At 46.8% G+C, this 23,753-nt stretch overlaps 2 protein-coding genes across 2 annotated transcripts in view; both read left to right on the top strand.

Moving 5' to 3' along the window:
- The window catches only part of LOC149351815 (nose resistant to fluoxetine protein 6-like), an 85,494-nt gene extending 63,502 nt beyond the window's left edge, over positions 1–21,992 (top strand). Inside the window, exons 11-15 of the mRNA XM_089581144.1 lie at positions 10,373–10,495; positions 12,808–12,928; positions 14,467–14,656; positions 19,629–19,771; positions 19,849–21,992. Coding sequence (XP_089437270.1) covers positions 10,373–10,495; positions 12,808–12,928; positions 14,467–14,656; positions 19,629–19,771; positions 19,849–20,154 — 883 coding nt within the window. The 3' untranslated portion in view covers positions 20,155–21,992. The remainder of the gene's footprint in view (positions 1–10,372; positions 10,496–12,807; positions 12,929–14,466; positions 14,657–19,628; positions 19,772–19,848) is intronic.
- LOC149351816 (uncharacterized) lies at positions 1,684–3,796 on the top strand. The gene is made up of 3 exons (XM_089584150.1): positions 1,684–1,858; positions 2,174–2,262; positions 3,078–3,796. Exons 1-3 carry the CDS (start codon positions 1,684–1,686, stop codon positions 3,702–3,704), a joined length of 891 nt encoding a protein of 296 aa, XP_089440276.1. The 3' UTR covers positions 3,705–3,796.
- Positions 21,993–23,753: the final 1,761 nt, after the last annotated feature.

The raw sequence follows: 23,753 nt of genomic DNA, 5'->3' as shown, positions 1-23,753 counted from the left end.
GCCGTTTCTCCTCTTTACGGAGCCGCCTGCTGGAGCTTCCGTTACGACAGCTTGGTCTAAGTCTGTCTGCCGGGGTTGCTCTGTCTCTTGGGGCTTCCTCCCTTGGGCACAGCAACCGGAATGTGCTCTCCGCCATGCCAAACTTCCTTACAGACACTAAACGGCTGCCGTCTTAAGCTCTGCTCTTTTTCATGATCAATATTTCTCTGGAACGAAAGCTTTCTGAAACGTGGAATATTTAGCCCCGTTCTCTATTTCAGTCACCGATCTCATAGCATTCGTTTAGCCTATTTCAATTACACATCTGAGATCCTTTAATTTATTTCCTAATTGCTATTATTATCGTAATTATTTTATTTTTTCCAACCATTATTTTCATGTTTAACATTTTGTGCACCTATCAGTTGCCGCCTGTGTCTTGGCCAATCCCCCGCAGTGGGTACGCGCCATTATCTAGAGGACAACAACAACAACAACAATGCGCCCTCGCAACGCAAGGCAGCACCGCGATTCACGGCGGAAGAGAAGTCGCTGCTAACCTCGATCGTGAAGCAGCGCGCACATGTTTTGGAATGTAAAAAAACGGACGTCGCGTCTTTAGCAACAAAAAAAAAATGAAGCATGGTAGGAGGTGGCGAATTTGTTCAAATCCCACCACGGTGTTACCCGGCGCGACTTCCTGCAGCTCAAGAAATGCAGGGCAAATCTCAAACAGAAGTGGAAGGAGCAGAGTGCCAAGGGAAAGCGGGAGCGCCACAAGACCGGTAAGCACACTTTGCGAATCGCACACGATTGGCGCATTTGGGCTGTGTTTACATTTCACTTGCCTGCATATTTTGTATTCGCGGATTAACGCGTGACAGTTCAGAGCACTGAGCAGGAATACGCTTGTAAGCACCAAGTGCTGGAATGCGTTATGGAACTGTAGGGCACGCATATACGGTGGAAATCGTGCTTTCAACGAAATGTGCTGTTTGCTTCTTTCTTCATGATTCCATGTGCCGGCTTTGCGAGAAGTAATCAGGCTGCCATGAGAGCGCAAAAAGCGGCCGGCGACGAAGCGTGACGTGAGCGCGCTCTGTACCCCTCTGGGTTTCCTGACAGCATGAGAATCGGAAAGGGCATCCTTGTTGCTTTTCGCGAAGATGGTGCATGCATCTTGTGTTTGTGTCAACAGTTCTCTAGCAGCGACATGCACAGAGAGCAGCCAGCCTTTACTGGTTCTTATTAATTCTTTCGAGTATATAGGCACGAAAACAAGTAGGAGCACAGGCTAGTGTGTACAATTTTTCGTATGCGAGCAATTTAAGAGAGCTAGTTTCCAATAAACGTGAGAAAGATCATTCTTTCCACGTTCAGCCAAGGACTGGAAAGGCCTTCCACACATCACCGCAATCACCTGCCCATCAACATCTGCGAACTGTTTAGCAGCGACCTTTAACAGCGAATAATATTTGTACCTTCCGTTTTTTCTTTGTTTATTCAATCTGCTGTTTCAATGTAACCCACCCGTTATGTAATACCCCAAATCGTGGGGTCCTTTAAGGTAATAAAGTGAAGTGAAGGAAGGAAAAGTGGTGGAGGATAATTTATTTTTAATTGAAATACTTTATTTTTCAAAGCTGGCTTCCCTGTGTGCTAAACCACTATTCTTGTTTAGGGGGAGGACCCGCACCGGCCGACATGGATCCTGTCACTGAGCAGGTGGGAGCGGTGGCAAGCCATATGAGCACCAGAATTCGGAATGAATTTGATTCTGATGGTGCACCTGACCTGCCCCCCGTCCACACTCTGCCCGTCGTGAGGCTGCTTCAGCCAATGATCGACGGCACAGATGACATGGAGTTTGACTACACAGGTAAGGTATTATGCATAAGTAATGTACTGGAGTAGCAAGAAAAGCATTTCCTTCCCTGTGCACTTCTTTTAATGCCACATACTGCATGCAATTTCACAGTTGACACTGTGTTGTGTGTTCCTTGTGAACACCATGGGATGCTATGCAGGACAGAAAGGGTTGAATCTTTCATGGGTAATAAACAGTAAAGCATGACTGGAAACAACACTGGATAAAGGTGTTGTGCATGGGGTTGCAAGTGTTTGGGCAAGTAGAGAAAGGCTGCATCAATGGGCATTATAATGGTAGGCTGCTCAAAGCAACGTCTGTGCACAGAGGACACGTTTGCCTTGGCTCCATACAAGCATGTCAGTGAAGTGCTGCTGTTCTGCACCAGAAGGTGGGGAGTAAGCTCAGGTGGTGTGGTACGTGGTGAGCGTTGTCAGTGCTGCGGTCTTAACTGCAACATTCTCACATCTGGATGTTTTTTGTTTGTGAATCTTGTTTAGGCATTCTTGCATCACTTTCTCAGCAGTAACACAGTTTTCATTTGGGTGCAATTCTTTGAAATGTGTGCTGCTTATCTAGTGCAGTGTCATATCGATGTACTTGCATGCCGCAATGCCTGACTTCTTGGCCCAAATACTTACTGCAGCCAATCTGTTTGCAATGCTCAAAGCCTTCTTCATAACCTCGCTGCTTCTTTAAGCATGTTTTTAGTTTTGTATGCAGAGATGTTACTGCACAGTATTTGATTTTTTGCATCTTAGAAAGTTGCTTCCTAAGCTATGGTCCTTCCTGTTATATAGTAGGCTGCTGTTTACCTTGTGTATGTAGCATGAACTTGGAAAGCTTCTGGGCTTTTGAATATAGCCTCACTGATGGCAGTGCATTTGCTCACAGGGGAACTGTGGAGCAATAGTTTGTGTGGGCAGCATCGCCGCAATAGTTTGTGTGGGTAGCATCGCCACGAAAAATAGAACAGCGCAGAGAGGTGAAGCAAAGACCTTTGTTACTGCTTTTATTCAGTCATTCATTTAGTTGCAATTGCCTGTTGTGCACGCATTATTTACAACACAGCTGTGTACGCAGTTGTGACGCTGGTTACAAGAATGGTGCTGTATGTGGCAGTGTAAAACAAGAACACTGCAGGAGTTTTCAATTGCTTTTTGATGCAGGACGAACATCTGAGGTCATGAGAAAAAAACCGTGGTACAGTGTAGTTTGTACGTGAAGCTAGCAAACGCAATGGATACTGTTTCATAACCTTGCATTTATCTTGTCTCGCATATTTTGGTCTTTTTGGTTGATTGCAGACGACCAGTGGGAGCCAATCAGCCTTGATGGCGGCCAGTCACAGCCATCAGTGACCCCTGCTGGAACAAGTGGGACAGCTGCAGCAGCTCCAGAGGCAACTGAGGACAACAACAGCATCTCGTCGCCCATCGTTCGGCCTGATGCTGCTTCCAACACAGTTGTATCTGAAGCTGATGCAAACTGCACCATTGCTGCAGCAGTGGCCACTGGGGACAGTAGGGCTTCGAGAGGGCGGATGGCCCTTTTGGAGAGAATGCTATCCGCCGAAAACGATGTTCGAGTTGCTCTCCTTCGGGAGGAGCATGTGCTCCGCCTGCAACTCATGAAGGAGGACCATAAGGACATACTTTCTGAGCGGCATCGGAAGAAAACTTTTTATGATGAAATGAACGATTTAAAACTTCAAGCGCAACGAAAAAAAAAAATCAAGTTTGAAGAACAAGTTCACGCAATGCAGATAGAAAAAGTGAAGCTTGACATAGAAATCCTGCAGACTGAGAAGGCGATGAAGCAGGAACAGCTTCGCAGACTGCAAGGGGATCTAAATTGAACAGTGCCCAGCTTGGGCGAAATTGCAATGCTGTTGGACAACTCCAGAACCAAGCGGCTTTTTCCCGTCAAAGGATGCCCTTCCAGCAAATGGCGTCGGCCAATTCTCAAGAACCTGCTAGCGTGACACTGCAGAGAGAAGACTATCCTCATCCATGGAGGGCCGGGACTATCCCCTTTCATTGCCACTGCCTGCATTGCCACGCTAGCAGGCCCATGAGAATTGGCCGACACCATTTGCTGGAAGGGCGTCCTTTGACGCGGAAAAGCCGCTTGGTTCTGGAGTTGCATCACGCTCTGAATTAAACAGTGCCCCAGCTGACGTGAAAATGGAATGCTGTCTGAATGTTTGCGCTAGCATGTGGCAGTTCATATAACTACACGTTGTTTCCACACGTGTGCCTTTAAGCGCATGGCGCAGTGTGGACCAACATGCTGCCCAGCCACTTCCTTGCATGCTAGATAAGCTATCGCACAACAGTAGGTTGTTCATGTGGCAAACAAGATTGCTGTGTGCACCTGCTGGTATCACTGTGTGGAGCCTGCAGATGTGCACTCAAATTGCACTTTGTGTTTATATTTTGAAGAAGCTGTAATGCTATAGAGGAACGGCCAGAACCTTATATGGCTTCACAAAATGCGCTGTAGGGAACAACAGCAGGACGCATGGCAAAAGTTCCTATCAAAAGAGTTCAATATCCTGTGCAAACAGACCACAGAAGAAGTTAATACATGCATCTGATGTCTTGAACTGTGCAGCAAAAGAAAATGAGCAGTTTGATGAAGCAGTTCAGCATACCTGCTGAAGCAATGAGAAAAATGCACCTTGATTTGGGACCATAATGTTATACTATTAAAGATGCAGCACAGTTCTCGCAGCCAAAGCAGCAATATTTCGCACTGTTCAACAACGCACAAATTGCACACCTGCCGTGCCCTACGATCATGACTGTTACACCTGCAGCAAATCCGAGCAGTATTTAATGCATGTTAAAGCAAAGCCAATGAGGTAGGAGGTCCTAAAAAAGTTAATTGTGTTCCTTGAAAATTCTTGACAGCAGGATGAGCAGAAATATTTTTCCTGGTATGCAACCACCTTGACATCAATCGCACCTTGGAATGCATGGTGAAAGCATCAGTTCCAAGCTAGATACTGGCTACAGCAAGAATAGTGCGAACTTGCACGCAATGTGACTTCCTGGATAAAACCTGCTAGCTCAGCTGTCTAGGTCCAAGAGATCTCTACAAGACATAGCATACAGCATGTGACAACTAATTAGCGCCATCAGTGACTGCAAAACAATAAATGAGATGCAATGAGAAAGCACAGAAGTCAAGAAAACCTTCATTATTGAGAAAAAAAAACAGTGAATAAAATTAGCACGGCATTCAACCTACAAAGAAATACATTCAAGAAGGGTACAGAGGTAAACAACAAAGTGAACAATAATAATAATCATAACATCATATAATACATTTCACTAATTGAAGCATTGGTTAAAAGCTGTGAATCGCATCAAAGTGCCATCTGTCAGCCGTATCAGTGTGCCAATTTTCACCAGTCTGACCGTGATCAACATGACGACATCTGCATTGATGTAATAAACTGCACTGCCAACAAATATTTCAGGCTATTGCGACTTTGACAGAAGACCGTGCATCGTTTCTTCTGCTGCAGAGTTGTGCTGTTTTGTTCCGCTCCCATCCTGAGAGGGATGTGCCCTGCGTTTCACTGCCTACAGCATGAGGGATGGGCTGGACCTCAGGGGATTAAACACTAATGTTGAGTGAGCCTAGATGCTCTGAGCCTTGGCAAAAAGGCTGATACAGTCGCTCGTCACTATGAACTTTCCATTCCTGGCCCTTTGCTCGTGAAACCTTGCAAGTATGTAAATAAGTTTTCGTAAAAGTTCCATTAAACCTGTTTGTTTTTGTTTTCGAAAGTTCAAAGCTTCAGTCCTTCCTCAGCCTGTAGACTCGAGACATGCTACCAAATATAGCCTGGGTTCGAAGAGATGTCAAGAGAGACAACTCGGCGAAAAACAGAACAACTCCACCGCCTTACGTAAGCTGGAGCACTGCAGCTAGCGCCGGCTATGTAACTAAATCTACAGCCTAACTCTGAATACACAGTTGCTTTCCTGTTCATGAATGAACGGGTCTGCACCTTGAGTCTTTCCAACAAAGTGCCCAAGCATAACGATAGTGAGAACATTAAAGGTTATAGACACGCAATTTGAGTTTGCCGCCGCGGTGGCTCAGTGGTTACAGTGCTCAGCTACTGACCGAAAAGACGCAGGTTACATCCCAGCTGCGACGGTCAAATTTCAGTGGAAGCGAAATGTTAGAGGCCTGTGTAGTGTGCGATGTCAGTGCGCGTTAAAGAACCTCAGGTGGCCGATATTGTGGAGCCCTCTGCTACGGCGTCCCCCGAGCCCTAGCCGCTTTGGGATGTGAAAAACTGCGCTGAAAAAAACAAACGTGATTTAAGTTGCATGTTTCCTTCTTTAAATGATGCGTTAGACATTAAAAATACATGGGACAGCGTGTGGCATTTGCCTACGACTGTGAAATAATTTATAATTGAATTTGTTTTTTCATGCTCTTTTGGTTTCATCAAACGAACGATGGCTGTGACGTATAGTTGGCCTTTAGGCCACATGAGGCACAAAAAAGCCTGCAATATAAACACTGATGCGCAGTTTTAAAAGTCTCTACAATACTCGCCAGCCTGCTTCAAGACCTGGAGTGACAACAAACGACATATCGGCAGTTGTAATGCCAATTTTTTTCCTGTCTCTCGTCACCTAGAGGTCAACAATACGCTACGGCCATCTTTTGGTTGATAAGCTGAAACAGCCTCAAGAAATTCTATTATAAATTAATTAGCAGTAATATGCGTATACCATGAGGTGATTCATGTATATACGTAACGCATCATTTGAAAGAAGAAAACATGAAAGCCAAACTTGTGTCTATAGTCCTTTAAAATGGCAGCCACAGAAGATCAGCCATGACAGCCACACAAGCAAAAGATAATTACAGCAGCACATATTTCTGCAGTGTGAGCGCCAGCAGTGTCCTCAATCCTGCTGCAGAAAGACGCAGAAATGGCGCGGTAGTCACTCTAGCAGTGGCCATTAATGATGGAGCTCCCCTAGAACGGGTCGCCCATTTGGAGAAGTTGCCCTTCTGTAGAAGCAGCTTGATTGTATTCTCCTCCTGCAAGGTCAATGCAGCACTCTTGAAGAATGGCATGAGAAAAACAGACGCTCTGTCAACAAATTCAGTAGCACTAACAAGGAAAAGAGCTTTGTAAAGTGGTACAAGCTGAGAAGAAATCTGAAGGCTTTCTCCTTGCAAAATTAAATGCAGGGTGTGGGCAGTACATGTACCTGCACTTTGCAAGCATGTTTGCCTCCAAATGCACGGAACAGTGCGGAGAATTCTGCATTTCTTACCTAAGTGAAGCTCTTCTGGATGAGAAGCTGCCGTGCTTGCATCCCTGTTGTGCTGTCAATCAGGTCATTAACAGGAGGAAGGTGCAGCGGTCGCCTTGCCGCTGTAGTTCTGGTGGGGTTCACTGTAGCTCTGCCATTAGGAAGTTGCGGCTCCTTTATCAAGCAGCCAAAGTTGTGGAGTGCTGCGCAGGCTGTTATGATGCAGGCCGCTTTTTCTGGCTTGTGCTGCAGCCCCATGTCCAGGCAAGGGAAGCGGCGCTTCCACACGCCAAAGGCCCTTTCGACACTGTTGCGTGTCTTTATGTGGGCCTTCTGGTACCTGTTTGAATAAAGGAATATTACACACTGCCTTGTACAATCATACTTCGTTAATATGTACACTTTGGTTAGCAAGTAAAAGTCCTGCTAAAGCATGTCGTTGGGAATAAAAAATCATGGATAAAAAATATTCTGAAAAGAAATTTTGTGGAAAAGAATAATTCCGTGTTCTTTCTATCTCATTGTTTTTTTTTGTAACCACCTGCACGCGGTGGCATTTGTGTACTTTTTCTTCTACCCCCCCACTGTAATGCCAGCCAATGGCGCTGTGGGTATGATGATAAATAAATAAATAAAATAAATAAAAAACTCTTCGTGATTATGGACTACTACTGTGCATAGTGGCAGGCAGCAAAGTGGAAACCGGAAAACCTTGGGAGCTCCAGGCACATTATTCTGATTGCCTTTATCTTTAAAATCATGCAGTGCAGGCTGAAGCACGTTTGAAGCACCTAGTGGCCCATGAGATGAGTGATGGCTTCTCTTTGTGAGATGAAGTATCTCCTACTACGACTGTTTGCATGCCAAAAAACTCTGCTCACTGTGCTGACAGCTGCTGATTGTGGTTTTCAGCATAGCGCATGGAGAGAATTTTTTAGCACCCATTCATTCATTCATGCAATGCAGGAGGGTGGTAAGGTGCATTGACTGCCACTATAAAGCATGAAAACACACGTGCATAGACGCGTGCAGCCACAAAAAATGTTCATAGTTCGAGTCGTCCATATTAATGAGGCCTCGATTGTATGTGCAACGACTCGAAGCCGCACCTCAAAGGTGTGGTCAAAGTATGTGTCATGCAACGTCACTGTCAGCTTATTAACTTGCCTTCCTTCTGGTGTGTTTGCCGGCCCAGGGTTTGAGAGCGGTGTCATTAGGTATGGCTGGCATCCATACCCAGCGTCTCCCAGCAGCACACCAGGTACCCGGCTCTCCTCATACAAAACCCGCAGGCGGGAATTGTCAAAGATGCGACCATCGTGCACCGAACCTGGCCAGCTCGCAACGATGTCGTAGAACTGAAGCTGTGGTCCAGTGACTGCCTGCATCAAACCAGCAATACAGCAGTCAGCAAAACTAGGGCGCGTACGGCGCGTTTTATTTTGTGGCTTCGGGATAAACTACCTGCGCAGTATGGACGCTGTTGACACGGTAGTGTTTCATTGAAAAAAATCCAGAACACCTGTGAAACCTGCTTTCGAGTGCTACAAGCGAAAAGAAACACATTGCAGCGCTACGACGGTGGTCTGCATTGTGAACAAAGCTACATTCTAAAGCAGTCACTGTGTTTAAAAGGAAAAGCTGAACCTCGAGCGCAGTAATGTACACAGCGCCATATTTCGCATTATTTCACCCGCCAGCACTCTAGACAAGCAAGATCACGGTAGTACGTTCATAGCATCGCGGAAAAAAAACAGCACACGCGTTGCAAGAAAAAACTGCGCAGAAAGCTACAATTTTCATTGCTTACCTGCACGTTGATTGAAAAGTAGCCCTTGCGGTTGCGGAAAACTTCCGCGTCTGCACCGCCGGGACACTTGGTGTGTACGTGCGTGCAGTCGATGCAACCCGTAACACCTGGAAACTCGGCCAGTTCATTGAAATCCCGCATCACTTTTGCAAACTGGGACACGTCGGCAAAGCGCACAAGCATTGGGCACAGGTGCTTCGCTATAAGCACTGTCATTTTGCCAACTGCGCGGCACACCGTTGACTGCGGAATACGCACCAAGTCCCCGGTGACTGTTTGGAACGTACCAGCGGCATAAAACCTGAGTGCCATCAGCAACTGCAGCATGGGAGGCACAGGCTGTCCCCGGTTGTCGGCACTTTCTCGTAGAGGCAACATAGCCAGTAGCTGTCGTACGGCGTTCTTCGTGAACCTGTACCGCGCGAGGAATTGTTCCTCATTGTAAACCTCCATGGGGTTACCCCGATCGCAGAGTGCCGGTCGCGGAACCTTCGGGATAGAATGCGCCTCCGAAAAAGCAACATCCATGGCGTAGCACGCGAACTCAAAGGCAGAAATCCTGCGTGCGACGTTACGGTTGGCTGCCATGTTGGAAAAGAACGCAGCAAGTCGGTTCCAAGCTAGCCCAGACGCTGACTTGAAACTTGGCCGCCTTCGGTCAAGTCAAGCACGGCGCAAGCCTCGTTCCAAGTCGAGTAAGGTTTGTGGCACACGATGAAGCTGTCTTGAGACCAGCGCAAGTCAAGTACGAGTCAAGTTACATTTCTGCATTCGGGGGTAAGTTACAGTACTTGAACGTCTGTGTGACTTCACGCTTCTGCAACTGAGTTTGCCTTGTATATACTCTGTAAATATAATTTCCCTTTCGTACCTTCTGCTTCTGGACTCCTGTGCTTCAAAACACCACCGAACAACTCACGTTTGGAGGAGGCTGAACTCCCCCGAAGAAAAGCAAACGAACCTGAAGAAAGAAAAAGAATTTACTCCGAGACATGTGTGAAGCCTCAACTTTTGACGGAGCGGCAGAGGCCTTGGGCAGCTGCTCCGTCAACACGCGAGCTCCCCCTTTGCCGATTGCGGCTGACGTTAAAACCTTGCCAATTTATTCCATTTCGCCTCCATACAAATGCAGGCACTATGACTGGGATTCGATCTCACGTCCTTGGGCTCAGCTGCGGAACGCAATTGCGACTGAGCCGCCGCGGTGGGTCCGTGTTTTATAGCTCAAAGCGCGCAGTGCGCACGTACGACTACAGCAACAGTTCTATTTTTCATTTTTCTAAGTGAGGTAGTTTAAAAGAATAGTTTTTGTCTCGACTTTTATATGACTGGTTTTTCAAGAAATGTTCTTCTGTTTAACTTTCTCTCTCTCTCTCTCTTTTCGTTCTTTGCACTGTTCGCGGGACTTCACTCTGGCAGGAGACCGCGAGTGACCTTGGCGATGGTTGCTGCCCTAATCGTGGCCAGCTGCTTGGTCACTGGCATGGTGACCTATATCAACGACCTGCCTCCTGCCATGCTCATGATGACTGCACGCTGGAGGTAAGTGTGGTTGCTGTTGGTGGAGACTGTGCGCAAATGTGGCGAACATAGGACAGACTTAGAGCATATGGGTAGAAAGGAAGGTGGGAGCGGGGGGGGGGGGGGGGGGGGTCGTCATGACTGAGACGAGCAATGAACAGACTGGCGATGCTGACATGTTTATACCAAAACAAAAATCGCGTCTTTTCTCTAATCTCCATACCGATCCCAGAAAATGTGTCAGTTTTGCTCCTTACGGTTCACTCTTTACATCAGTGAGCCCGTTATGCCATAGGCGTGCGGGCAGAGCAATGTTTATTTTTTTCTTGACTGCCGCCACCTAAAGAATGTACATCAGTGACAAAAAAAAAACACGGCATAAAAAATTTCCTTCTAACCTGGTAAAATGTGCGCAGTTCATACACGCACCTTCTTCACCATTATGGAGACTGTGAATGTTTCCTCCTCTTTGGCAGCGTTTCTGTTATGGAGCGCAGAAAGACGAGATGTGAGCGCAAAGCTGCCACCAGCTGTTGCATTCGGTCTACTGCGGGAGTTGACCCAAGGGTTGCGCTGACCTCGGGCCAATGAAACTCGGACGCCGGGAGGTGGTCACTGAGGCAGAGGCAGACCGAGAATAAGAAAACTTAGCGGTTTATTCTCATGGCTGAAATGGGGATGGAAGCTCACTATACAGGATAGAGCACGTTGCATGCCGTTTAGGGAAGTCCTCCATTTCCGGCGGGAAAAAATCGACGTATCTAAACATCACGCGACATTGGTCGCTGGCACACAAAGCCCTGTCTCTTCACACGTTGACACATCTGCCACGTCCCCGCAGGCCACAAAACACACGACGCATCTCTGACAAGCCCGTTCTTTTCGGGCCGCCGACGGGGAAAGGCTTCTGTCTTAGAGCTTTAGCACTCCTTTTTTTGTTGAAGCCCAAATTCTCCCAATAGGCTCCTGGTCCTTCGTGAAGCTCCAGCCGTTAATCCCCGCCAATACGCTTTTTTTACAAGGCCTCCCTGCGCATGCGCACTTGTCCTCCTCGAGCTCCACTGGTTGGAAACAGATCACGATACTCCAACTGCGTATGCGCAGTTCATGTTAGCTACAGGCGCAAACGACAGATGCCGGCAGCTGTCAAGCACACACTTGCCACTTCGCATGCGCAGTTAGAGTATCGTGGAACCGGATCGGGCCTGTGTTGACCACGTGTTTGTTTGCCACCAGTTTTCGCGCATTTCCCGGAGGTCGCCACATCTCGTGAAAACTGAAAACAGATATTGGACGGGCTGCCTCCACGTGTTTCATGCGGCCTCCTCATGGGGCACTCGTGGTCCGAGAATTGCTAATCGTGCTGCTTGAAAGGAGTAGTTTATCCAGTTTTCACTTTCCACTAGTTATCAGGCGATCCTGTTCATGAGAAATGTAGCCACCCTCCCTTCACTTATCTGGAAAGGAGTTTATTTTTTAAAATTATCTTTCTGCAATTAAGATGTGATTATTTACAATGTCTTTCTTTTTTTAGATCACGCAGTCTGTGCCACGTAATCTTTACGCAACTGCCCGTGCATGCTCTGTGGGGTTCACCGGGTGGCGCTTTTGCGATGTAAACCACAGTTGTAAATCCGGCTTTCGTACTGTGCACCTTATTCGTCTCTTGCCCGTGTTTTTGTCCTTCAACCATGTACCAAATGGCCCAAAATCGCTACCCTTCTAAATCAATAACAGCCTAACAATGACAGTGCGCATATTACTGACTTAGGCATCTTTCGTTTGTTGGCCAGGTTTATCAATGCGACAGAATAATTGCAGGTTCTGCTCGGCAACAGCATTTTGTAGGAGCTTTGGAAATATGTAACGTCTTTGCGTTCTTGCAAGGCTCTATGAAATACGGCCAATGTTACTTTATGGTGTACAACCGCTTTGCGGCATAGGAGTGCTCTTGTGCATGTGGTGATGTACTATAAATGGCTTCACCACTGCAATTAACGACAATGCTAAAAGCGGACGCATATCTGCTTCTCGGAATTCGTCGTGTACTTCGATCGTAGGTTGCATCTGAGCATCACATGGGGAATAAAGAAAAAAAAATTACTGTTTAACTTGCTTATGAAGAATATTTATCACCATTTTTCTTTCTAAGCTCTTTCAGCACAAAATTTAGTCTCGAAAAGCAGGATTTGTTCTTGGTTTTGCCCTTTTAACACATCATGAGTGCTTGCAGAAAGGTACAAATCCGCATCTTGCAACAACCTGGTTTAAACGAACTATGCGCTATTTGTTGACAGAACGAGATGACATTCAGACGCGTTTCCATCCCGCAGCAAAGCGAAGCAGCTGCTGAACATGGTGTACTACCAGCCCTTCACGCACTTCGGACCGTTTGCTGTCGGCCTCTGCTTTGGTTACGCCTTGCCCACGGCTAAAGTGCCTCGCTTCGGAAAGGTAGGCTGGATCCTCTCCTCAAGTTATACGCAGATTGAGTAAAACTTTAGAATTCCTGTTCCCGGCTGGAACGACATCGTTTCTCGTATGCATGTTTTTCTGTCTGCATCTCGGCAGGCATTATTAAGCGACAGGTGGGCATTACGCTCGTTAAACATGTTTGCTTCTGCTAAAAGAAGTGAGAAGTGTCTGCTGTGACGAGGGCTACAGCGCTAAGTGCCCCTTCTGGATGGCATAATCACGTCATTGAAAATAAATCCACCTGCAGCCCACTCAACAAAGGCAGTTGCTGCGGACTTGCATTTCCTTTTGTTTACGTTATTTACGTCTGATTTGCGTTTAATTTACTTGGACGCCTCTCCGCCAACTAAGGTGCCGCTGGCTGCATGAATGGGAAATAAATCTGTTAGTTCTAGCCAAATGCCGTGAATATTAACTCAGCGCATTCTCTTCCATAAGAAAGCATCTACAGACAGAGAAAAGCTGGCTACGAAACGTAAGTAGTGGAAGGAAACTGAAGTGGCATCAACGAAAACGCTGACAAACAGGGGGAGCGTGTACAATCAGCCACAAAACTTTACGGAGTGCAGTGATGTAATACAATCTCCTGAATTCTGTGAAAGTGGGTGGGAACGAGCACGCTAAATCAGCGGGTAATACTTCCAGGCTACCGGGTCGCCAGGCAGTGCAGCAATATGTTTCTTTTTCGGGAACACGCATCCCGTAAGTTTCTGAGGCCAACAGTACGTTTTAGGGCTCAACAAACACGACGGACAAGAACGAAGTCAAAACTTTTACTTGGTTGTTCTTGCTAAAAGACTGCAGGCAGTAGGCTTAATTGCAGTGTTTTCTCTTTGACTGCATGAACACGAAATGAAGTATCCTCTGCCATTTAAAGACCATTTTATATATGACATAGAATCGAGCTCAACACAAATAAAGAACTAAGGGTCCATTTCGATTAAACCCACGTTAATTTAGTAATTTAAGACTATACTCTGATGTCGCCTGCTATGACCCTTCCGGTGGGAAAGGTGACATCAGAGTTAAACTAGCGCCAACTCCATTCTGCAATGTCGAGTCAGTGAGTAGTGGTGCCTTGCTTCCTCATGCCTCCTGGCGACTATGGTCTGCAAGAATGAAGGCTTGGGCTAGCTGGCGGTCCATGATCACCAGAAAAAGAGCGTGAAAGTTACCAAGAACAATAGTAAAAAAAATGGCACGCAACACCGACGGCACACAGCAGCGCGGTGCTGTGTGCCGTCTTCCTCTTGCTTTTGTTCCGTGCTATGTTGTTTTTATATTCATCGCGCAGAATGAACCGCTTATTATAAGCTAAGTGGTGTAAGTTACATTGTGCAGTGCCAAGGGTGACGTTAAAGATATGACGACGAATAAACAGGAATAGAGACAAATTTAATTGCAACGCCTAGAAACACGCTAACTTGCACCATGGTGCATGTTTCGTTCCTCGTACGCGCGCACAGCGTGCAAATAAGCGGAGCTGTTCACAGAGCAGCCAGCTACTTCTGGTGCAGGTAACCCTAATGGTCGGCTGGCTGGTAGCCGCAGTGCTGTGTGGTTCAGCAGTTTTCGTCGCGTACCCGTTCCGCCGAAGCGACCCTTCCTTCCACCCAGTGCTGTCAGCCGTCTACGCCGGCTGTCACCGGACCATCTGGACCGCAGGCATCGCTTGGGTCACGCTGCTGTGCGCTACCCGGCAAGCAGGTGGGACACGCTTTTTTTTTTCTGCCGCTGCTATCTAGGCCCAAAATATTGGAATCTCTCTTTCAGACTTTCTGCGCTATCCAATTCGAGAGCGCTTTCTGCGCGTTCAAATTTTTTCTTGAAAAGCAAACGGTCGCAACCGGGGAATCGTCTAATGTTTTTCTTTCCTGCCTTTTCCCGTTCCGTGCGTGGACGTACACCATAACCAACTCGCTTCTCGTTGCTTGTATCACTTCCTCTTTTCACTAAGTTATTTTACGCCCCTTCAAGTTGCAACCGCGCGTTTGTGATCTTCACCGCACATTGACTCTATATGAAAGAAAGCTAGCTTTCCAAATTTTTTAAAAAAAATTTAGGTTAAGAGAAAGGCTGATTAAAAGGAGGTGTCTGCTGCTGGCGAGACCCGCGAACCTACTAAGGAGGAAATAAAAATAAAGAGAGAAAGTGAGAGAGAGGTAGAAAGAAGAAAGAGAAACACGAAAAAATTATGGGCTATCTCGTCGCCGAGAGTAGGTGCCACCATGAAAGGCAGGCTTTGCAGAAGCAGCTTACCACATTCTAGGGACGGATCGTAGGTTCTGCTTGTCACACTCTTAGAATCTGTATCCAGTTGTTATTTCCGTTGTTGTTGTCGGCCTCCGGAGGAGTGGCGCATGCCCACTGTGGAGGATTGGCCAGGGTGCCTTATATGAGGGTTCGTTTTGGCGTTTGCCGGCTCTTCTTCTTTGTCATTAGCCGCGCGTTCGGCCGCTTTCTCACAATCGCGAGTGGTTGTATAAAGCATCTCTTACCGATCAGCCGAGTGCTTCAGCACTCTGGCGTCAAACCCACGTTGCTCGCTAAAGTTTGAAGACAGTTGCTGGCTGGCAGCAGTGTTGCTGGCAGCACTACTGCTGCAGAGCCCATAGGCGCGCGGGATAATCTTGCCAGGCTTGAAGGATGACTGGTGACAACGATGATAATGGTGCATGCCCTCCCCTCTTAGTTAACCAGCTTACTACTGAAGGTGACCCACCAGTTTCCTGGTGTCCGCCAACCCTGGCAATACCATGCCATAAAAGCCAATTTTTTATCTCAAAAATCCTAGTTACCTCAAAAACGCCCGGTAGGTTAGTATCAGTATTTACGATGTTGTTTTGGGGGCAAAATAATACGGCTTCTGTCTTAGAAGTTTTGAGAGTCAATGAATTCGAAATGCTCTAGTTGTTTTGCAAATTGAGTACCTTATTACCCTTGACTTACAGTTCATGAAAGTATGAACCGGAGAAAAGCAAACTAGTGTCAACAGCGTTAATTATGAAGTGGGTAGTTATGTTATTAATGTATATTTTAAACAATAAGGGTCCCAGAATGCTGCCTTGCGGAACCCTGCACTAGTCCGTTTTCAGCTGATATTTGAATTCATTTTTTTGGACCTGTTGCTGGCGGTTACGCAAGTAGATCTTCAAAAAAACGAAGAAAATACTGCGAAAACCGCAATATTCCAGTTTTTCATTGAGTGTTGTGTGGTTAATCCGATCAAATGATTTGGAGACAACGATAAATAATTCAAGCATGTACTTTTTGCATTCAAATGCTTCCAAAATCAATTCTTTCTGGAAGAGCAGTGCGCTTTCTGTCGAGCATTTTTTAGTAAACACAAATTGACAGAGTGTAACGATGTTATGTTTGCAAGATGTAGGGGGCAGGACTAATACCTCTGTCCGACTAGCAAATTTAATGTCATTCTCATCGAATGACATTGGCTCCTAATGTCATTAATCGGCTGCTACACGGGAGCATTTAATGTCACTAGTTTCGAATGTCATTCGCCATCGAATGAGTTTGGAGAACTCATTCGCATTCGATCTCGAACCGAATGCCTACTCTGGACAACAGGTATGCAGCAAAAACAAGCGACGCGAAAAAATAATGAGCGCGCTGCCAAAGTTGAAAATTGTGTTTATTTATTTCTGCTCAAAAAACGTTAATTTTGGTGTGAACCTTATCACACTAGAGGCTCTTATGGATAGCTATTACTCTCGGTCTCAGCAGCAGCCAACGCAAGCGGCGAGCGTGAAGCGGGGCCTTTCCCGCGGGCGTCGATCATTTTGGGTTGCGTGTTTCTTGCCGGTTGACGTTCCATGTTCATTTAGCTCAGAAGTACTCAAAGATGTAGCTGAACAGTTCACCTTTTGGAAGTATATTCCACGCGCCGCATCCTGCACGCGACGCCGTGTCAGCCATTTTGTTTGTTTATATTTATCGAACATGTGGTTGACTTTGTACTTGGCTTGGCTTCTGATGGCTAGAGTGCTGCAGAATGGCCGGAAATGATATTTTAAGCTTATAAGATTGCACAGAAATGTTCTTACCCGCTCTTGAAACACTACACAACAATTTCAAACATCTTCATGCGCGCTGATGTCTTTCAATTGCACTATTTTTTTTTTCACTGATCGCCACTGCCATCATTTCCGAATGAAATTATTTTTTACCGTGTAGCACCGAAAGACACCAAATGACATTCTACGGTTCGAATGCCATTCGGTTCGAATGACATTAAATCTGCTAGTCTGGCAGGGTATAATATTAAATTGGCTGAAACACAGTGAGTAAAGGAATTAAAGCCTTGCAAGTGCTCTCCTGTTTTCTAAACGTCTCCTGTTTTCCAAAGTGGATATGTTATTGGTAGTCATCAGAAAAGAGGGAGATATAAAGCAATGACTAGCGTTAACCATGAAGCGGATGGCTTTTCTCTGGACCATTTCGAGTTTCCTTATATACTATTTAAACGAGGGATCCTATGCCACACAACCATGCTCTAGTTTCGTACGAATTAAGGAGTTGAAAGCAAGTAGTTTGAGTTCAGACAGAGCATGTTTTAATTTGTGTTTTAAAAGACCAAGACTTTTGGAGCACACGAATAAAAATTGGTTATTTGATTCGACCATTGAAGGCGATTAGGAATGAATGAATATTTATTTCATAATTAAAACTGTATGACACCTTTTTATTTGTAATCTGAGGGAGAACAAATTTGTCACTATTTATTTCCATAGACCAGAGGTGGTACCGCTCTAGAACAGTAGTCAAGGTTGTCTGCAAGCATTTCTGATCCGTAAAGCTGCTGATGTGTTTGAAAAGAATATAGTCGTCTGCGAAGAGTCTAATTTTGATTTCGGACGTATTTGCGGAAGTAACCATATCATTGATATATATGTCCAAGTACGCTGCCCTGAGTACGCAGAACGCAGAACGAGGTACCAGAACGACATTTTTTTGTGCCAACGAACCTTTTTCTGTTTGACAGATAAGTCTGAATACATTTGAGGGAATTGAGGGACGCCGTAGTGAAGGGCTACGGAAATTTCGACCACCTAGGATACTTTAACGTGCACTGACACCATGCAGTACACAGCACTCTAGAATTTCGCCTCCATCGAAATGCGACCGCCGCGGCCGGGATCGAACCCGCGTCTTTTGAGTCAGCTGCCTAGCGCCATAACCACTTAGTCACCGCGGCGGCGCAACTGTTGTGACCTAGCTTTCAAGTGGTAACGAAAGATTACTCTTTGTAGATTGGAGTAGCACTTGGGACGCGATCGAAGGACAGGACAAGGGCTACTCCAGTTTTTTTTCCTTCTGTGTCCTTTCTTTTTTTTATGCCCTTTGTGTGCTACGTCGAAATGCCAAGGAACACAAAATGGCAATTCTGAAAATAAGTTCTTATAAGACCTTTTTATCAATACTTATCTGAGTGACCCTATCTTGCTCCGTTTTCGCCCTAGCAAAGAGCGGAAATATGAATAGATTTCACACGCAGAAGTACAGACATAGCGATTTGATGAAATGTTGGGAAAGAAACCTTCTTTGGTATAGTGACTGCTTTCGCAAGGATGTACACGACAACAATTCTTGCGCATACAAAGCATGAAGCTGAATAACATTGCCACTCGATTTCACAATGAAATTTATTTCTCGAGATTGAGTGGGTGGAACAGCTGGCTTCTTGCAGTGAACCCGCCTACTAATGGACTCGTGAAGCTGCGCAGGTTGGAATGAAACAAACGTGATAAAAAGGCAGCGAAGGAGCTGAGATAAGCGGGTTATACGGGAGATTTTTCGCGCATTCATACTCCTGCCCTTGCCTTATCGAATAATGTATCCCTGCTCATTTGACTCTCACTTCGTCCGAGATCTGATGTATCAGCGTAAAAGAAAAGGTGTTTTCTTTTATGACACCTTACCCGACTTGTTCCATGGCTATTACGAGAGCGCCAACGTAGGAAGTATCCGCTGCAGGCCTAATCAAGAGCGTCGATAATGTATGCCAAATGAAAAAAGTGGCAGCAGATGAATAAATTTTGGGTGTGGGGGGGAGGGGAAATTGCAAAGCGCCAACAACTTAATAAGAATGTGCGCTCTCGAGAGGTACTTCTCTCTTATTGCTGCTTTCAGTGCCTTGCGCACTGCTGCGAGACGCCCCTAAGTGGTACTGGAAAGAGCTCAGACGTAAGAAGGTTACGTTCAAAGCGCGTCTTGTTGACGAACCTCCCAGTATGGCCTGCTATGCCCTCTGGAAATGTCGAGCGTAAGAACATTTGAGGTGCACCCGTGCTCTGCACAGCGACTGCAAAGGCGCTCGATAGCCCGCAGCCAGCTCGAACGAAAATGGCATATTGACAGTCTTAGTCACTGGAAAGAAATGTGCAGTTGTCACACTTTGGACAACGAAATTTGCGCACGTGTTGTCCTTGTGCAAAAAAAAAAGAAAAGAAAACAGCCCCTATAGGGTAGCTATAGATCGGCACGCCTTGATAAGCTCGTCTACTTTGACTGTACCCACTTACAGACGGCGCCAGTAGTCAGCGCCAGTGCTTGCTGGCTGTAGGTGGCATGTCGCTCTCTCTGTGCTTACCGTTCATTATTTTCACGCAGCACTGCGCGAGAATCGTGGACGTTGTTTAACAAAGGAGATGTGTTCCCGCAGGGCTGGTTGGCGAGCTGCTGTCGTCTTCGATCATGACTCCGCTCAGCCGATTGAGCTACCTTGTGTTTCTGCTGCATCCCGTGCCCATCTACGTTCATGTGGCCTCCGTGCGTGAGTCCTTTCAGCTGGACCACTACTACATGGTGAGCTCCGAGTGCGGCACGTAGCGCCCGTGTACGTGTACCATCAGCCCATGTACTGAACCGTGTGTCTCGCGCAGTGCACTCTGTACTTCGGCATCCTCGTGACATCTATCCTGATGGCGTACGTGGCTTACGTGACGGTCGAGGCCCCCTTCGCCGCGCTCGAGAAACTTCTGCACTCGCCTTCCGAATCGGCCGCCGGCCGCAGTGCGACGCCGCTGCCCCCACACTGTCCGGAGCCGCAGCAGTCGCAGCAGCACCGCGCAGATGGCTGGAGGTCACCGCAGCGCACCGCTCCAGCCGCCACACCTGCAGCAGTCAACGGCGGATGCGCGACAGTAACAGTCGCCAGCGCCAAGTCGCCCGAGTCGAGCCACCTCTGAGGGGGGACGTTTTTAGGCCCAACACTATGCGAAGTTCCTGCCTTTACGTTTACGGGGTTAGTGTGCAGGCGTTTGCTGGAGCAAGGAGCAAGGTTGGCTACAGCTTTCCGAATGCAGCAGTTCTGTTGAAAGGATGTGCTAAAGGAAGTTTTTATGGCCTCCTTCAGAGGTGGCGAGTTCATGAGGCGCGAGCTTCTGCGCCCATGTACTGTACTTTTAGAGGGAGTCGCCAATGGTGCCAAAGTCCGGAATGCTGGCCGAGATGCAGACTGAGCGAGCCCTTTGTGTCCTCAGCCTTTTCATCTTTTCCTGCGCATGGCTGAGCGGACTCTCCACCGTTCATCTTGAATCAGTATTCTTGTTTAAAATCTGTCGCAAACGTCTGGTTGTATTACCACAGTCAGTGACAACGGGTAGAGTAAAAAAAAATTCTCTTGGCATGACAAGAATGAAGTGGTTATTCTTGCTTTGCACTGAAGTATTCTGCACACACAGGTATAACCTGTAATGTATACAACATGCATGGCCTTGCAAGTATTCGGATACTAGTTCTGTGTATAATAGCCTTGCCTGATCAGCGTTCTTTTCCATCTATGAGGGTACGCAGCGTAAGAAAGATTCTGTTCAATTTGCACTAAAAACCGCCTCGCAGTTACCTACGTGACAAGTACGCCCACTTGCATAGCCGAATGGTCGCCTATGCCTAGGAAAATGTGTCGTTGTGGATTATGATTCTTTGCAGTCGGCTGGTGTGGTCAAAACATGCGCTCTTCCACGTCAGCACATTTAACTTTGGCTCGCACGTGTCTCTACGCGGTACCCATTCACAATCTTGCTGCCGTTAACGTGCGCGCGAGCGCCTATGCATCTTCTTACATTTAGGAAGTAGCACTACTCATGGTGTGCTTGCGTCGTAGTACTGCAGCAACAGCTTCCTCTGTTTAGAGGGCAGGTGTGGCACTTTATCGGGATGCGTAGCGACGTAGTATATTTGAGCAGAACTACGTGTATCATGCACATAGGTTTAATGTTTGCCGTAATAGAAAGATCTGGGTGGACGACTACAATTCCAGGCATGAAATGATCCGGCTTACGTGACTGGCCAAAAGTATTACCTGCTGCTACCTCTTACTGCGTGAGACCCACATGTATCCAACCTTCCACAGTTCATCGTCCCGTCTTTGCCAAAGGCTGACGTGCTGAGCTTGCATAATGTGATAGAAAAGCATGAAGAAAGCAAGCGCTAGCTGCGGTCCGTAACCTTTAATGGCCTTACATGCATTTTCAACCTAAGGATTCTTTAAAAATCGCGAAATTCCAGTCTCCGTATCAGCCGCAGCCCAGCTTTCACGATGCCCAAGATCAAAATCTTCGTGCTGCTTGCGGGAACCTCCGTTGCTGCTCCAAGCAGGAATTGTACAACACGACGTGATTCGCTGCTCACCTGACAAGAAAAACTCACCGTCATCACTTATCACTGGTCATCCGCACGCAGTCCACTGTCATCGCTGCAAAAATTTCAATTACTGTCACACGCGGTTCGGCAGGATACTTCGATCGAGTCAGGTGGTCGAGAAGTTTGCGTTCCGTGGCTAGTTTTTAACAGAACCATTTAACTTTTCGAAAGTCATCGGTGTATTATAGTTTTTTCTGACGGTGTCCTTTGTCTTTTTCGAAGAACAGAACTGTCGCGCTGACGAAGGAATCAACAGGGTATGCATAACGTGATGCCATTTTGACGGGAAGAACAATTCATGGGCGTCATGTAATATAAGTATATTACGTGATATCACTGTTCTCGTGTTCCCAACGGAAAATAAAATAGTGTACATACTCTCCACACTTCTGCCTGAAAATCACTCAGCAAAAGCTCCTCACAGTTTGGCTAGACAGTTTATAAGAAGAGCGAAACTGTATTATATTCTTTCTCTTCTTGTAATCATATCGTCCTGAAGAAGAGTGATTTTTTTTACGATAGCAATAGAAGCCTGATCGGCAAGAAAACCCGTGCTCTGTCATTTAGTTCCCATTGGTTCAGAAGGGAATGACGTCATGCGCCACGTTATCAGCGGAGGCTTGTGGCGGGCGAGGCGGTAGTCAGCAGCTGCGTTCGGCTATGTCTGAACGTGCCGAGCTCTCCGCTCGCATGGAGACAGAAGCAGGCTGTTGCGCCCTGTGGAAAATTCCAGCAAGCGGTAGAGGGCGCTCTTATGAGTGCATTGCCTTTATATAACATGTGGCGCGTTGGAAGTACAGTAACAGTCGCACGGAGGGATTGTGTTATTGCAATTGTCACACGTTATGATGATTAAGTGTCCCCTATGGTTTTTTTTTTGAGAGGCAAGTATGTCGCCAGTAGGGAGGGCGTTCTGGCCGTAGTTTCCATATCGCTTCATAACTCTGCTGCTTGAGCGCACACAGTATCTTGCTACCAACTGCAGGAAAACCACCCCTGTAGGATGTTGCGCACGAAAAACAGTTCTGGTGGTCAAAATGAGTAATTACTCCCTTATTAAAAACAGGTCTGACTTATTGGTGACATTTTTTTATTGCGATCGAGGTAGTCAGGGCAGTGCGAGGATGGGCGATTTTTATTTTATGCGGCTAGCCGTGATATAGCGCGTAGCTGCTTTATCTTTAAGTAAAAGTGTCTTTAGCCAAAAGGGGAAGAGCTTAGCCTATAAGCGTTGAAACGAGCACTCTGGACTTAGGCCCGTTGAAGGAAGTGACGAATGTGTCCAAAAAGCATAAGGGCAAGAAGGTGCCGGCTAACAGTGGTCACAGAAAACTCGAAAAGTAAAACCGGCAGCATAGAATTTGTTTTAGTTCGTTAAAGCAGCAACGATCACCTTTGGCCTTGCACGCGTTGGCTTCGTTCCAGGGGTAGAGATCCCGAGAGCGCTATGACTTGCACCATCATCCGGAGGGAAGGGCTGTGGGGAGTGTTTGGTTTCGGTTTTAGAGCGTTTCGCGTCCCAATGCTACTCAGGCTTTGAAAGACGCCGTAGTGGAAGGCTTCGGATAATTCCTGTACACAAACAGTTCGACTCCTGCTATATAGCGTCTTCCCATGATCCACAAGCTCTGGGTCCCCTAGCGCCAGAATGTGGACTTCACCAGGTCGCCGTATCATGAACTTTCGTGATACGTGCAGCCGGAAGGACCACGACATCCGTTGGGAACTCTTCAACCTCCGTTGAAAAATTGACTGAGGTTTAACTTTTGGGAACCTAGTTATCACGAACGTAAGCCCTGTTTGGCTTGCTTTTACAAAGACAATGCACACAGTCTTTCATTAAAGTTTCCCTTTATCTTTCACACACTTTGCACACGCTGCCGAACGGGTTGTCCGTGGAGTCGCGGTGAAACCTGGCCGTCGCAGTCGAGCTTGCTGCCAGCTGAAGGGTGTGGTTCAGCGAACGTTCATTGTGGGTGCCGTTGCTTGAATCCGCGGCTTCGTCTCCTTGTTGTTCGTGTTGCTGAACGGCGGCGGCGGTTGCAGTAGCTTCGATCTTGGCACGCTTCCGCGCTTGGTAAGCTTCTCTATAGCGTGCTAATCTGACCACCCTTTGCTCCGGTGTTTCAGCCGCTAACTTCGC

This window comes from Amblyomma mixtum, chromosome 3 (genome assembly GCF_055824585.1).
Source record: "Amblyomma mixtum isolate Tamu chromosome 3, ASM5582458v1, whole genome shotgun sequence".
NCBI classification, from domain to species: domain Eukaryota; kingdom Metazoa; phylum Arthropoda; class Arachnida; order Ixodida; family Ixodidae; genus Amblyomma; species Amblyomma mixtum.
The sequence above is the reverse complement of the archived record's forward strand: the minus strand, read 5'-3'. Positions and strand labels throughout refer to the sequence as shown.